General features: G+C 45.6%; 1 protein-coding gene across 1 annotated transcript in view; it reads left to right on the plus strand.

Annotated features, from left to right (window-relative positions):
• Positions 1-14,728, plus strand: part of TGM4 (transglutaminase 4) — an 89,999-nt gene that overhangs the window by 64,037 nt on the left and 11,234 nt on the right. The window contains exons 8-11 of the mRNA XM_053264695.1: positions 1,878-2,052; positions 5,833-5,971; positions 10,712-10,815; positions 13,078-13,329. Of these exons, the coding sequence (XP_053120670.1) occupies positions 1,878-2,052; positions 5,833-5,971; positions 10,712-10,815; positions 13,078-13,329 (670 nt within the window). The remainder of the gene's footprint in view (positions 1-1,877; positions 2,053-5,832; positions 5,972-10,711; positions 10,816-13,077; positions 13,330-14,728) is intronic.

A 14,728-nucleotide genomic window follows, 5' to 3' on the forward strand; every position in this document is an offset into this window, starting at 1 on the left:
TTCTTTTAGTTCAGGGAAAAGAAAATTGGCTGACACTCAGAGCAAGGAAGCACCAGTACAGCAAGAGGAGCAGACTAACAACACTTCTAGACTTCCACCAGTGCACTGAGGAAGGGGCAATGCCCTCCCCTTCCCTGGAAGCCCTCAGTACCACTTGAAAATATGTCCCCAAGGGCTGCACAACCCTTGGGGACATATTTTCAGGTGGCATAGAGGACTTCATGAGGGAGGGGAAGGCATTCAAAAAGGGTCTTCTCTTCCTGCTGCACCAGCACTTCCTTGCTTTGAATGTCAGCCACTGTTCTGCTACTTTCTCTATCAAACCATGACTGTCTGTTTGATTTCTTCACTCAAGGCCAACTTAAATGTTACTCTCTAGTCATGCTTGCTATAGAACGCTCCTTCCATTGCAATCCATGCATAAGGAAATAATGTTTAAACTAGCTGAACCTGCACAGAGCATCTGTGCAGTAGTACACTCAGCGTGTGGCATCCCCCCACTCTCTCTCCCCCCCGCTCTCTCTCTCCCCACCACGACTTGCTCTCTCTGTCTGTCTCCCCCCACAAATCTCTTCCCCACTATCCTCTGCCCCACAACCCCCTCGCTCGCGTGCTCTGCCCCCCACAACCCCCTCGCTCGCACGCTCTGCCCCCCACAACCCCCTCGCTCACGCACTCTGCCCCCCACAACTTGTCCTTCATCCTTGGCCCACCGGCGGCTGCTTTCCTTCAGCCTGCCGGCAGCCACTCCCCCTCAGCCCACCGGCCAGCCCAGCAGCAGCCGCTTCTCCTCGGGCCGCCAGCCGACCTGGCAACAGCCACCTCCTCAACCCGTTCCCTCTTCTTGGGCCACTGGCCAACCCGGCAAAAGCTGCCTCCTCAACCCGGGCCCCCCACCGCCTCCTCCCACTTCCTCCCTCCTGAGGCTGGTGGGGCTTTGCCCACCAGCCAAGCTTCTCCTGTGTCCAGCAGGGCTTCTTCCCCACTCCCCGCCAGGCCGCTTCTCCCTCCTCCCTGCCAGGCCACTTCTACCCACGCCACCACCGTGCCTCCTCCTAAGCCTGCTGGTGGCCTCCTGTGGGTGGTAGGGCTTTGCCTGTGCCACCCGGCTCTGTCCCTCAATCCCTCCCTCCCTGCCAGCCAGCCAGGCAACCATTTTGGGGCAGCTGTGTTGCTGCTGCGCCCCCTCCTAAGCCCGTTGTCTGTCCTGGCACTGAGCAGCAGCTCCGCCCCCACCTTTTCATTGGTCATGGATGCAGTGGGGGCGGGGCTTGCCAAGCACCCCCACACATCCCCACGCAGTTCTCTCCTCAGTTGGCCATAAGAGAATTAAATATATGGATGCTCCAACAGGTTCATGCACTATGTGTTGCATAGTCTTGAGTGTTAAGGGCATGAATGATCTATGCAGGGCCAGTCCTACCATAGAGCAAAGTAAAGTGGGTCACTTCAGATTGAGGACCAATTCCCAAGGACAGCTCAGCAGCCCACTCAGCATCTTCCCCATGGGTGACCTGCAAAAGAAGGAAGGCGGAATGGCAACATGCTGCTTTGATTGATCCCTTTCCTTATTTTTCTATTAGGAAGGAGGAGAGATTTGAAAGAATGCAGGCTTGATTTTGATGGTGGGGAGAGGTGCTCCACTTCAGGCAGCAAAATGTCAAGGCCTGGGCACTTGTTCCATGTGTTTAGACCACTATACATGGTAGAAGAGTTTGTTATTATAAAGAAACTTGCCCAAGTTCTTTGGGGGGGTGATAAAGAGTCCATTAGGTGTTAATCTAACAATAGCTCCAATGGAAGGTGGCCAAAATATAGGGGGCAGGAGAGGGGGTCAGCCTGTTTGGCATTGCTCTCTTTAACTGTCTGTTTCTTAGGTTAACGCTAATGATGATGCAGGAGTACTATTTGGAAACTGGTCAGGACACTACGCTGCTGGTACTTCCCCTCTGGCCTGGACAGGAAGTGCCCCAATTCTGCAGCAATATTACAAAACCAAAAAAACAGTCAATTTTGGTCAGTGCTGGGTTTTCTCTGGAGTGCTTACCACAGGTAGGGCATGTGTCTTGGAGGTGGCCTACCTGTTCTCTGAATTTAGCTAGGGACACCTCTGAATATCAGTTGCTGGAAGCATACATTTGTCTTCATGCCTTGCTTCCTGGAGGCATCTGGCTGGCCACAGTTGGAAACAGGATGCTGGAGAAAGTGAACCCTTGGACTCTTCCTACATTTGATTAGGGATGTGTGAAACTATTCAAATTTGAACTTGTTCAAATTCAAACTGGGGTGGTTCAAAGGTTTGAATTCGAAGCAAACCAGCCATCAGGTTCGAGCTGCAGGTTTGAATTCGAACCAAACAGGGGGTGGTTTGATTTGAACCGATTTGAACCTGTTCAAACCTCAAAAAGTGGGTGGGATGGGTACACATGTTTTGTTATTTCTCTCCTGTGCCATAGCTTTGGAAGGTCATAAAATGAAGGGATGTACAGAAAACTGGTTTGCACGGTTTGGTTCGAATTCAAACCAGGTTCGAACCAGGAGGGGGTGGTTCGGTTTTGTTTTTGCTCGAACTACCCTCTGGTTCGGTTCAAATTCAAACCGGCTTTGAACTGGTTAAAATCTCAAAAGTGGGTGGGGTGGTAGCTGGCACACATGGGTACCTGCCACCCAAACCCCAAAGCAATCAGACACTCGTACGATTTTTTATGAATTTTTGAAATTTATTTTTATTTTTTCTCATAGGGTATAATGGGACTTGAACCAGCCCATTATTCCCTGTTGTCACCCATGGATGACAACAACCACCCAAACCCCGAAACATTTGGACACCCCTATGATTTTTTATGAATATTTGAAATATTTTTAATTATTTTTCTCATAGGGTATAATGGGACCCAAACCAGCCCATATCCCCTACTGTGGAGCACCTGGGGCACCTGGGGCACAAAAGTGGGGTGGGTGGTAGGCACCCAGGGGTGCCAACCACCCACAAAACCCCAAGGCAATCGGACACTCCTCTGATTATTGGTGAATTTTTAAAGTATTTTTGAATTTCTCATAGGGAATAATGAGGATTGCAGTAAATGTATAGCTTCACGTCGGGGGGAAAGAGGTGTCCTAGAGCAGAGTGTGGTGGGTGGTAGTTCCCAAGGTGGGCAAGGAAGCTATCAGAATTATTTGAAAGGAATTGGGCAAAAGGCTGATATTTAAGTGATTTTTGAAGTTTACAGAAAAGTTTATGGGAAAGGTTTTTCTCCATAAAGAAGCATGGAGGTGTCAACAAATGTATAACTTCACATCGGGGGAAGAGGGGTGGCCTAGAGCAGAGTATGGTGGGTGGTAGTGCCCAAAGGGGCCAAGGAAGCTATCAGAATTATTTGAAAGGAATTGGGCAAAGGGCTGATTTTTAAATGATTATTGAAATTTATGTGTCTTTAAGGTTAGAAATGAGAGTGGATTCATGGTTTGTCATTGAAAATCTTATATGCTACTAAAGAATCTACACTCAGAACACTTCAGAAACAACAAAACCCACTACCCCATGGGTTAGCAACCCATGGGGGGGTTAGCACTCACCCCAGCACCCCCCAAGTGCAATTATGGGGCTGCTGAAACCTCCATTCTTCCCTATGGAGAAAGTTGGCACCCTCTGTGCACTAGACCACCACTCACTCTGGGCCACCCCAGCACCCCACAAGTGGCTTTAAGGTTTTTCTCCATAGGGAAGAATGGAAGTTTCAGCAGCCCCATAATTGCACTTGGGGGGGGGGTGCTGGGGTGGCCCAGAGCAAGTGTGCTAAACCCCCCATGGGTTGCTAACCCATGGGGTAGTGGGTTTTGTTGTTTCTGATAGCTTCCTTGCCCCCCTTGGGCACTACCACCCACCACACTCTGCTCTAGGCCACCCCTCTTCCCCCGACGTGAAGTTATACATTTGTTGATACCTCCATGCTTCTTTATGGAGAAAAACCTTAAAAGACGTGTAAACTTCAAAAATCACTTTAAAATCAGCCTTTTTCCCAATTGGCACCCATGGGTGATCCACAATAGGGAATAATGGGCTGGTTCAAGTCCCATTATACCCTATGAGAAAAAAATAAAAATAAAAATCATAAATTCATAAAAAATCGTACGAGTGTCTGATTGCTTTGGGGTTTGGGTGGCAGGTACCCATGGGTGCCAGCTACCACCCCACCCACTTTTTGAGGTTTGAACCAGTTCAAACCAGTTCAAAACCAGTTTGAATTCTAACCGAACCAGAGGGTGGTTCGAGCAAAACCAAAACCGAACCACCCCCTCCTGGTTCGAACCTGGTTTGAATTTGAACCAATCCGGGCAAACCGGTTTTCTGCACATCCCTACATTTGATGATCTTCCAAAGCTATGGCATGGGATTGCCATCCAAGCCACTCTTGAGAGTACTCGAGCCAGGCAGGCCTGACAGTAGGAATAACTCCAAAGGGTAGGAAGAGGTCATTTCCTGCTCCTCCTTTTGCTCCTGCATCCACCAGATTTGAGCTTTACAGCAAAGTGTTAGACAATACAACAATAGGATATTATAGTCCCATAGCTTGAATCAATCATTTGTAAAGGCCTCCATTGTTTAAAGAGGCCACATTGATTCACTTATTCCTTTACCCTAGTAAAGCAGCAGAAGCCAGTGCAGCCAGGTAGGTGGAAGCCTCCTCCAGCCTCCCAGGAGCCAGGACAACCCCTTAGCTTCCTTCCTGGTCAGAAACTGAACTGGGTGAGACCATGGCTGAAATTGGGATGTAATAGGAAACCAGAGGTCCGTTCACCTCCAGATTCCAAAGCCACACGTCCAAATTCAGGAAACTGGAGTTAAGGGCAAAAAGGGACCCGTGGTTTCTCTCCCCAAACTCCACTCTGAACCTTTAGTCAGAGTGGAGTTTTGCCACCTTTAACTCCAGTTCTGCGTTGCCAGCGTTACATCCAAACACTTCAGTTTAAGCCCCATGGAACTGGAGTTGAGGGAGGAAGCTCCTCCCTCACTCCAGCTCCCCCACCTCTCTGCAGCCTTGCTGACTGCAGAGACAGAGCTCTCTGGAATGTCCGGATTTGGATGGGAGAGCAGGGGTAGGGGGTGCGGAGCCACGGGTCCATTGGACCTGCGGTTCTGCATTATGTGTGAATTCAGCCTTTGTGTGCAGAAGGTTGCAGGGTCATCTCCCCTACAGATTTCAGCTGGCCTAGTACTGACCTCTCCGCATCCCAGAATTTCCTGCCACATGGTCTTGTACAGAAAGAGAAAACTAGTCTGCGAAGCAGACTGGAAGGTTTGGCCGAATCCCAAAAGGTAGTATTTCTAAGGGGAATCTGGCCCATTCCTGACTAAATGAAATGAAAAGCAAGTAATCGTTGACAATTCAGAGCTTTTTATGAAACAAAATGCAAAGGAAAGCACATACTCCAGCATTCAAAAAAACTGCCATGCACAGACTATCCTGGCTATTGGGGGTCGGGGGTTGGAGCTGTCAAAGTCTCTTGATCTGAACAAAGTTGTAGACAGATTATTGTCACGACATCCATATTCAACTGCATTAATAAGGAAAATACACTAACAATAATTCCCTTACCATAGCAAAATCTTTACTCCTCTAAAAATGTTCTTTGCCACCCTTTAGATGAGTTGTTCTTAAGTTGCCCCGCCTGATAAGTGCTAGCTGGGAGTGGAGCCCAATCCCTTTCATACTAAGCCCCATCCCTTAGAAAGCCCCATGATGGAATCACAAACCCGAATGGGCATGTAGCTAAAGGGAGCCAGCCAAGCAACCTACCATCCTAGAGCTGCCTTCCTCATCTGTATTTCAGTTATGCGCTGTTTGGGGATCCCAGGCCGAAGTGTGAGCAACTTTGCTTCTGCTCATGACACAGAGGAAAACCTAAAGGTCGACATCTACTTGAATGAAAATGGAGAAAGAATGGACTTCCTGACATCAGACTCTATTTGGTAATCATTACAGATTAATTCATCTGTTTCTGAAAATCTCATTCAGGAAATCTGAAAATCTCATTCATTCAGGGTGTATAAGAGAGACTATTACTTTTGGCATTTGAATATGACCCTCTCCCAATTTGTAATTTGCATAGCACAACCAGAGTCATATCTAGATAGAGGTGCTCTTACCCCTGGACTTCTGGGCTGAAGTCCAGGACCTCCACAGCCCCTGAGGGGCCCCAAATCCTCTTTAGTCTGTCCCAAGTGGTATGGTCACCCGGCCGAGCGTGATGATGCTTAATTTGCAGGGGAGGGGGCCTTTAGATCCAGGCTCCAAATTACCTAGGTGCACTTCTGTCTCTAGACATTTCTGCATCCTGAACAGACATTCAATATTGTTCTTCCTAACTTGGAGCAGAAATGGCAATTAAAGTGTATTAACACTGAATCCCCATGCTAAGTGGCCAAAGAGGCATCTTTTAAAGTGGAAGCTCTCGTATTAAATTTAGCAAGGGGGTGGGAACAGGAATATGGGACACACCACGAAAGCTTCTTCTGCTCAGTGGATGGAGGGTTCCTGAGAAGGATCTCTTATCCTACTCCCTTCACGGGAATGGTCATGTCAATGATTGAGGAAGTACTGTTCAGTTTTGAAACACAGGTAAAGTAGGAACAAACCTCACTTATAACAAGTAGCTCTAAGTAGAACTAATGAGCCATACTGTCTGCTTCTTTTAACATAGTGACTCTTACCTAGGACTCCCTCGTGTATGCTGTAAATTTGGTTTGAATCCTACTATCATCACTTAGGTTACAAAGGAGTGTTGTCTGTGTACTTTGAGTGTCCACCATTTTGAAACAACATAACAGATCAAGGGGGGGGATAATGTTGTCAGGGTCCAAACACCTGCCTTCCCATATGCTGTGAATTTTGTTTGTATTGGACAGTAAACACAAAAGTTACTAGAGGGAAAGTCATGGACACACAAACACACAGACATGGTAATCTCATAAGCCTTATTCCCTTTGGAAAGTAGGCTCAAAATACATTTGCATTATATATTAAAATACATAACTTGTAATAGAGAAGGAAGAAGACGCTAGTATAGAAGTGCATTCCTGAGACTCAGATTATTCTAAAGCAAAATCCATTGGCGTTGTTACTGATCATCTCTAAACTATCCCTCAAGTGGCAAGGCCACCTGATACAGACACAGTACTGGGCAAGCCAGGATACCTTCTATCCACTTAGGAGAAGAAGTGTTCATTGTAAGTCCAATGTTCCTTTCTCCCTTAGTAAGGTGAAGTAAAGTATGCTGTCGAGTCGGTGTCGACTCCTGGCGACCACAGAGCCCTGTAGTTTTCTTTGGTAGAATACAGGAGGGGTTTCCCATTGCCATCTCCCACGCAGAATGAGATGATGCCTTTCAGCATCTTCCTATATCGCTGCTGCCCGATATAGGTGTTTCCCATAGTCTGTGGGGATTTGAACTGGCAACCTCTGGCCTGCTAATCCACTGCGCCATTAGGTGACAGGTTTCTCCCGTAGTAGAGGAAGGTATTCTGAAACAGGATATGGAAAAGCAGAGTAATTCCCAGTTGGGACATCTCACTGCTTGGAGACAGACTGAGAAAGTGTTGACATTCGTGCCACCTAGGGCAATTTCAGCAGAGAGTAAAACACTTTTTTGTGGGCGGGGCAAGAGTTGACAATGCAGAACATAGTAGAGTAAGCAGCAGCCCTATAGACCTCTTCTACAGAATAATTTGATAACTTTGGAAATTTCCTCAATACAAATTAAAGTGATGAAGGCCACATAATTTCTCCCTCACATATAAGGAAGGTAGGTTAGAAAGTATTGCCATTCAAACACCTTTGAACCTAGAACCCTAAGAGATAGTAACCTGATAGTCTTCTTGTAATAACTGAGAACCTTGTATACATTCCACCAGGGACATCTATGAACAATCGGAGGATTTAGCAGAGGAGGCTGATCCAGATCTTAAACTAGTGACAAGGAATGTTATATGGTGTTTGAAGCCATTTAGGAAAAGACCTTGCCCTAGGGGTCTCAAGGACATAATACACTTTTGATTCTTTCTCTCAAGGAAATAATATACTTTTGATTCTTACTCTCAAGGAAATAATATACTTTACCTTCATTTGAGCCACTCAAGAGAAGCTTTCCAAGTGGACTTCTATATAATCATTAAACTTTTTACAGCACAAGTCAAAGGCCATGACAAAAAGAAAAGAGAGTATATATGGAGCAAGTCCAACAACAGTATATAGAAAATTACAGATACAAATCAAAGTAGTGGATTCCCCCACCCATGGTCCCCATAAATTCAGCTCTGGTTTTCCTTGTTGTAAGGGCAAACATTGACACTTGATATATGTCACTGCCTCATGATCAGACAAGAGAAAACCAATAGCTACAGCTTCTGACCCAAGCCTATGTGTTCCCAGAAGATCAGCCAACTGCCGTTAAACAGAGGGCCCTTTCCTTCCCCCTTTTTTCTTTTTGAGGTAATGCTCCAAGTCCTCAACTTTTTGGAGACATTTTGGACATAACCCTTATTCCCAGGACACCTTATTATAGTATCCTCCTGCTGCAGCTGAGAGCATCAGATAGATCAAATGTAATTCAGTGAATGCATGTCTTTGTGCAGGAAGCAACAAATTATCCAGATGCTGAACTTTCCCTTGATCCTCCTTTAAAAGGGGGAAACATTTAGCAAGTTTCATAGCATGAATAATCCTAATATCTAACTGGGAATCAGAAACAAAAATTATTTGACTGATGCTGCTTTTACTCAGTCATTCCAATTCATCTGGACCCAAATTATTCCAATTGATCAGTCCTCTAACTAATTGGGACCACAAATGCTTTGAGCAATTATACAAATAGGATATCCTAACCAGCTGGGATGCCAACAGGGAAAGCACTCTTTTATGGACTTTCAGCAAACAACTGGAGATTGTTGGGTTATCGGAGGACAGCCAATCTCGGTCCATAAAAAGGCAGCTGGAACCCCCATGGGTAGTGCCAAGTTTGCTCTAAGACATTTGTTTGCAAATTCTCACAGCTCCCCCAAACCTCAGATCTGCAGAGCATTAAAGGACTCATCTGAGCGTAATAAAAGACCTTCTAGAAGTTTGAAATGAGCCTGCTTTCCCCTTCCTATAAGCCCTATTCAGAAGGCTTAACAGAGCTTATGGTACATTTCTTTCAGCACCGTAATCATGAATGTGCCTTTTTTTCTTTTTTGCTAGAGTCTGAACAGAGCTTAGGCAAAGGGTGTGTTTGTCAGTCTTCAGCATCAAGGTGGAGTCAGGTGTGATCTGGATGTAGCAGGGGACTGCTACAATGACCTTGTTGAATTGAGTGGAGGGACATTTGCTGGGGGGACCTTGCATAGTCAGGTGCAATGGGGCGTAAGGTGCTCCCCAGCTTGCAGTTACTGAGAGTTCTGGCTGCCTCTGGAACTTCCGTTTCTGTTGTCCCACGTTTTTATTAGTCACTTCGCAGCCATAGCCTCTTCTGTCCATTGCTGGTGCCACCCAAGTTGTGGGCATGGCTAAATGGCTGGAAAGGAAATCACTGGAATAAAGTAGCTAAAGTGCAACTGAGAGCCAAAGCCTCAGTCAATTAGTTTTGCCTGTAGCACCAATTAAATAAAGTGGGAATCAGAATTCAAATATCGGTCAGTTAAATGTGGCAGAAAATCAAATATAAGGTTTATAATTAAGGCAAAAATTAATTAATTAAGTCCAATAAATTTATTAACTAAGGCCAATAAATTTATTAACTCTGCAGTGCTGATTAATGAAGGCAGGAAGCAGAAAATCAAATAATCCAATTTACCGTGGCAGCCAAAAATCTGAGAGAAAATATATATTAATGAATTAAACCCATATGGTGAAGATCATTTCATTTCATTAAATCTGTTTCACCAAATAATTACAGTGGGAAGCAGAAAATCAAATATAGGCCAATTAATTGTGACAGCAGAAAATCTGGGGTAAAATATCAATTGATGAATTAAGTGAGTAAGGCCAATATGAGGCAGTCAAGCTTCCTTCCTGTCCTGACTAACAAATATGGGGAAGGTATCGAACATTTGTGTTTAAAGATATTAAAAAGGGAGCGAGAGCACTCTGTTAGGACTGGAACTATTTGGGTCTCTTCCCACCAAAATAAAAAGGCTACAGTGATGTTTGTCCTGCCTGTGGAGGAAGCAGGAGAAATAATCTGCCTCAGGATACCCTCCTCCTCTGTGGGAGAATGTCCTATTCAGCCAAGCTATTCAACCCTGCACAGAACTCTTCCAGATGACATTAGAAAGTGCTTTTTCTAATCGTGATTTTACTTGGCTCCCACAAAATTCATCAGGCTTGCGTTGTCTTTTCCAGTGCAAATCTTTGCTGTCCATATGAACAGCAAGGTTCTTGTGCAATTTTAGCAGCGCCACCTGCTGCCCAGCCCTTGCTTCCCAACTGATTACTACTTTTATGGTGAATAGAGGTTCTTCATATAAATCTGACCAGTAGGTGGTGCAGCTAAAATTGCAGGTTCATATGTTCATATTTCTATTAATGCATCATCTAGTATTCTCTGTGGCTTGTATTATGAATTTAAGTCAAATCAAGTGGCCAAAGTAACAGTTTAATACATGCTAGGATGACATAGCACATGAAACTGCAGCTGCAAATATTTGGATATGGTTCTGAAACCTTACTTTACACAGGAACTTCCATGTATGGAATGATGTCTGGATGAAAAGGCCGGACTTGCCAAAGGGTTTTGATGGATGGCAAGCAATTGATGCCACACCTCAGGAACAGAGCCAAGGTAAGACTTCACTGAAGGCATACAAGCACAGGCAAATTAAAAGTTAAAACTTGGGGGCGGGGAAGAAATGGGTATGCTTGAGCAAGGTCTGAGTTCTACAGCTTGGACTATTCAGTTTACTTTTCTCATAGTTATATCAGTCACTTTTTACATCCTCTAACATGACACAACTTTAGTGTGACTTGAATTTTTGAACTGCACAAATATAAGGAGCATAGAAAGCTGCCATATTCTGAGTCAGACCATATGTGACCAATTATTGAGTGGGTCACCCTTAATTAGGAGTACTACTTTGGACAGGCTAATACAAGTCCCAAAAAGAAAACAGTTCCCGGACACCAGCTGGATTTAGTTCATCAGTTTATTGTTACACCCTAAGTATTAGCTAAACTATAGTTCATTCACTCACACATGCATACTTACCAGCCCCTCTTAAAGGTGATCAGTCTTTAATGGGGAGTTGGGAGAAGCTGGAGGCCCCACGATCTTCTGTGCTTCTCAGAGAAAACCTCTGTTGATGCCTGACTTTAAAAGGGTTGCCTGCCTTTGAAGCTGCCTGCTGTTCCATGTTTGCATCTATCCTTATCACAGGATGGACCATTATCCTTGTTTTCCGAGCAATTCCTTTTCTGCTGTCTCTGGCATCTTTTTATCCTGTTTTCCCTGGTCCTTTTGGGCATTTCCTTCCCAACATTTATCATGTTTTTGAGGCTGGTATATCCTTTTGCTTACTCATACATTCTTTCAGACACATACACCATTCCTTTTATCATTTGTTTATACAGAAGTAAATCATGCTATTGCGTTTGCAGAAAATCCTTGAAGTGGGAGCAATTCCCCTTATCAGCATTAATACGTCATTCGATTATACACGTAGGCTATAGAACTATGATATAAACAATCACTTTTAATCAAATAATTATACTAGCTGTATTATATGTCACATTGGTCCATCTAGTTCAGTATTGTCTACCCAGACTGGCAGTGGCTTCTCCAAGGTTGCAGGCAGGAGTCTCTCTCAGCCCTATCTTGGAGAAGCCAGGGAGGGAACTTGGAACCTTGATTGCTACCACAAGACCAGTTCTCCAGTTCTTTTGGAACTGCACTTTTGGGGAAGGGGAACTGCACATTTTATGTCTGGTTGCACTTTAAAAAAAAAAAAAAGAAAGCCCTGGTGTGTTCTATTAAGAATCCTCTGCTTGGATGTATTTATACTACAAATGGTAATTGATTTTGATTGTCCTCACAGAGGACTTAACTCTTTTATCATTATTACAATTCATCTTTTGTCTTTTGGGGTCTCTTAATATGCAGGAAAAATATGGGGTACTCAAAATTACAGCCAAACCACAAAAAGCAAAACAAAAGGGGGGGGGGGAACCTGGAGGGACAATAGTGGAAACATACCTACAACTGGAATCATTGCAAAAACTGTGAGACATTCAACAATAAATTTACATGTACATATATAACCATTTCATAATGTAGAAGTGAAAAAACACATTAGCTATAATGAGATGTCATACCAAAAACTTGCACATAGTCCGGCTAACTAGGTGCAATTAGAATGCACCTAATAGGAATGCACCTAATGCTGTCCACACACCTTGTTAATGTCAGACAGTCTATCAGAGGCAGAGCTAGCAGTGTTCCAGAGCATTCAAAGAATATGGGCACCTGGATGCACTGCCCCCCCCACCTCTGCTGAACCCCCCACTATACCATGCTCCTGCCACTTCGCACTCCAGCCATGTGGGTTCTGACCCTGAGCTGGCTGGGAATGGAGGCCACATGTGCAGTCTCTATTCCCAGCCGGCTTGTGGTGAGAAGCTGCTTCTGATCTGAGCAGCTAGTCAATGGTGCAACAGGAGCATGGCAGCAGGGATGGGGAGTGTGGCAGGCCACTGGGGATGGGGAAGGTGGTGTGCGGCTGGGACATGCTGCCATGGTGGAGTTGGAGGGGCTGGGCTGCTGCCACCATGTGGGTGGGTGGGGGGTTATGTGAACACAGGCCCCCTTTCCCCCTGCTATGCCACTTCAGTATGACACTTGTAAGCATATCCACAAAGATGGTGGGCTACAAAGGTAGGTTACAAAGACCTTCAGATGGAGCTGAAGGGCAATGGGAAATGTAGCACTTTGGAAACTAGAACCTAGCGATTGCTGGAATTATTCATCTGCCATTGAATTCTAGAAAGGTATTAATGGAAATGCCAAGAGGTGACCAAGGGCTCAGCATACATTAACATTCATTCTCTATAGGGATTTTCCAGTGTGGGCCTAGTCCAGTAAATGCAATCAAGAAGGGAGAAGTCTACCTTCCTTACGACTCCAAGTTTGTATTTGCTGAAGTGAATGCCGACAGAGTCTTCTGGCTTGTAAAGAATGTAGATGGCAAGGAAAAACACATCAAGCTGCGTGAAGAGACCAAAGTGATAGGAAAAAGCATCAGCACTAAAGCTGTTGGGAAGGACACCCGTGAAGACATCACAGCTCAGTACAAATTCCCAGAAGGTAAACGACATGTGAAATGTTTCCTCAGTGGGCAGAACATAAAGGGTGGGTTCAGACAGAAGGTTGGCACCTGAGGTTGCTGCTGCCCCAAGAATGCACACACACCCCAGCCCCACCTGAGACTATGAAGCATTCCTCACAATCACTCCAGGAGGCTACCCCCTTCTGCGGGGAGGAAGACCAAAAGCGCTTACCTTCCCGCAGAAGATCGCTGCCTCCTCCCTGGGTGGCTGGATTGGCCACCCACACGATTACCGGCTCCATCACAGAGCCAGTTGGGGCTGCAAGGATCGGAGGCCACCTGGCCCCCAGAAGTCCTAGAATGCCCTGTGCAAGTGCGCAGGGCATCCTGGGGAGACCCTTGACGCCAGGAGGCTTGTTGTAGCCCGCTCGAGGGTCTCCTCATGAGTTGCCACAGGGTGGAGCCATGCCATGGCGACTCACGATTAGAGAAATGGGGTTAGTGGAATGCTAGCTCTGCTTACCCCATTTAAGGGGAGGGGGAATTAGGAGGGCTAGCAGCTGGGAGCCATGTGGCTCCTGGTGCGGCACACGACTGCTCGAAAGCAGGCTGGGCTGCCTTAGCCCTCTTTCAAGCACTCGTGAGAATAGCCTTTATCTCTGTTGTAAGTCCTGCTATGCTGAGATTGGTCGTGTCATCCAAATCACCAAAGTCTGCATATCCTGCCCTACTTCCCCCAAGGAACCCAACATCTTCAGTTAGAGATTTCAAGTCAATGACAGATGTCAGGCTCCCTGAGGGGAATGGAGCAGGATATGCTGAGACTGGTGCATTTGGACAACATGACCAATCTCAGCATATTGGAACCTAGAGTGGAAATAGAGGGTTGCATGGGAGCAGATGGGAGTGTATGGTCCCAGGGTGGTGGCAACCACAGGTGCCTCGGTTACATCTGAACCCACCCAAAGTCAAAGTCTTCTTGTGCCTTTTCTGTAGTAAACTGGATACTTACAAACTTACTTTCATTACTCTCTGTTTGAATTACTCTCTGTTTGAAATTTGCACTGAACTTTCTGTCTTTGGTGCTAGCAGTTATTGAAAATTCTTGCCCCCTCTGGAAATCTACACCTTGGACCAGGAGCTTTCCCAGACAGCAGGCTTTACCATGGGATTAAGAGGCCTGAAGTACTGCGAGTTATGGATAGTTTGAATTTGCCCAAAAGCCCGGCACAAAAAATGGGTGTTTTTTTTACCCCAGACATAAATTGGGCTAAGCTCCAATGCTCAATGAAAAGCCCAAATCGTATATGGAGTGCTCCCCAATAACTCGCAGGGACTTCGATGTAAATCTGGAGGATATGCATATGTGAATGCACACCTGCCCTTCCAAAGTAAAATCGCTATCTGGGTATGCTCCAGAGGTGGGCAACCTTGGCT

The sequence above is a fragment of the Hemicordylus capensis genome, chromosome 6 (genome assembly GCF_027244095.1).
Source record: "Hemicordylus capensis ecotype Gifberg chromosome 6, rHemCap1.1.pri, whole genome shotgun sequence".
Lineage (NCBI taxonomy): Eukaryota > Metazoa > Chordata > Lepidosauria > Squamata > Cordylidae > Hemicordylus > Hemicordylus capensis.